At 41.4% G+C, this 1,479-nt stretch overlaps 1 protein-coding gene across 1 annotated transcript; it reads left to right on the top strand.

Moving 5' to 3' along the window:
• On the top strand, positions 1-1,479 carry pxmp4 (peroxisomal membrane protein 4). The gene is made up of 4 exons (XM_003456088.5): positions 1-177; positions 417-479; positions 612-810; positions 904-1,479. Exons 1-4 carry the CDS (start codon positions 65-67, stop codon positions 1,171-1,173), a joined length of 645 nt encoding a protein of 214 aa, XP_003456136.1. The 5' UTR covers positions 1-64; the 3' UTR covers positions 1,174-1,479.

Here is a 1,479-nt window from a genome sequence, read left to right as displayed (position 1 = left end):
GACACAGCATTCTGCACTGTTGTGTCCCACCTGTATCTGTTTCCCCTCGGCTCCGTTGAAAGTCATGGCAGGTCCTGATCTGATAAGAACTCTTCTGTATACCGTCAATAATCTTCTACAGCAGGAGAAATACAAAGCGGCGTTGGCAGTTTTGAAGGGATTCAGGAACGGCGCTGTGTGAGTTCAGAGTTCACCCTGCGAGCTTAACTACGCTATTTACTTGTTTGCACTTATTCTGCTAAAGCTGCTATCAGCTGGACTATTGCACTTGTGCCTTTAGCTGTTGTTCTCTGTCATGGCAGAGAGCCAGCCTGGTAACTTGGCCGTGGATTTAGCAGCAGTTGAGGATAATAATAATAAGTGGGGATTTTTAGCTGTTAGCGAAGCACTTATATAACACTCTGTTTATTTCTCAGATATGGAGCCAAAATCAGAGCACCACATGCCCTGGTTATGACATTTCTATTTAGAAGTGGCAGGTAAGGCATAAACCTCAAGCTTATATAAAAAAAACCCAAAACAACAACAAAAAAAACCCCCAAACAAACCCTGTGCTACACTTCGCGTGCCTCTGAAGTGTTAAAACATCCCGTTTTCCTCCTGTGTTCTAGTTTAAAGGACAAGTTCAAAGCCATTTTGAAGGCCACATACACCCACTCCAGAAACCTGGCGTGCTTTGTGTTCACGTACAAAGGACTGCAAGCTTTGCAGCAGAAACTTCAAGGAAAGAGTTTACAGTCTCACTCATTTCTGGCTGCCTGTGTTGGTGGATGGTTAGTGTTTGGCGATAACAACAACATTAACAGTCAGGTAGGACAAACTGCAGCCTGTGGGTGTCAAACTTGCCTGTTGTCATGCATCTGTCTGTGTTCCTATTATACAACTCTTTACTTTCTACTCTAGATCAACATGTACCTGCTGTCCAGGATCCTGTTCGCCCTGTCTCGGCTGGCTGTAGAGAAAGGATTCATCCCACAGCCTAAGCATGACCCTTTCCCACTCTTTGCCACGCTAGTTTGGGGTATCGTCTTGTGGTTGTTTGAGTATTACCCACATACTCTCCAGCCATCACTGCAGTCCTCCATGAACTACCTCTATCATGACAGCAACGTTTGGCATGACATCTCAGACTTCCTAGTTTACAATAAGCCAAGGACTGCTGCCCAAAACTGAAGGTTTATTGTTTTATTTTTTGTAAAAGAATCCTTTTTTAATCACTATTCTGAATATGATTGAATTTTGACTTTTTAAATGTTTGACACTGAAGTTTGTATTTGAATGTCCTAATTCTTTTCTGTTTGTCAGTATTAACCAAGTTTCTAGCTAAAGAGCTGAACCATTATGCAGTACTTCTTATGATTTTGTGTTCATATTTTATCTGATTGTACAGATTGTTGGAGTTTCTCATTTTCCAGAGCTATGTTACTAAATGTAGCTGCCGTATAATTGAAGAATTAATAAACAACTAAATTCAATTTC

The sequence above is a fragment of the Oreochromis niloticus genome, linkage group LG5 (assembly GCF_001858045.2).
Source record: "Oreochromis niloticus isolate F11D_XX linkage group LG5, O_niloticus_UMD_NMBU, whole genome shotgun sequence".
In the NCBI taxonomy this organism is placed as follows: Eukaryota; Metazoa; Chordata; class Actinopteri; order Cichliformes; family Cichlidae; genus Oreochromis; species Oreochromis niloticus.
This window is presented reverse-complemented; position numbering and strand designations above follow the sequence as displayed.

Excerpts from the sequence above, each read along its gene's own strand:
- pxmp4 (XM_003456088.5), top strand. The coding sequence starts at position 65 with ATGGCAGGTCCTGATCTGATAAGAACTCTTCTGTATACCGTCAATAAT. Across the intron at positions 480-611 it reads TTTCTATTTAGAAGTGGCAG|TTTAAAGGACAAGTTCAAAG; the intron begins GTAAGGCATAAA and ends CCTGTGTTCTAG. Across the intron at positions 811-903 it reads ACAACAACATTAACAGTCAG|ATCAACATGTACCTGCTGTC; the intron begins GTAGGACAAACT and ends TTTCTACTCTAG.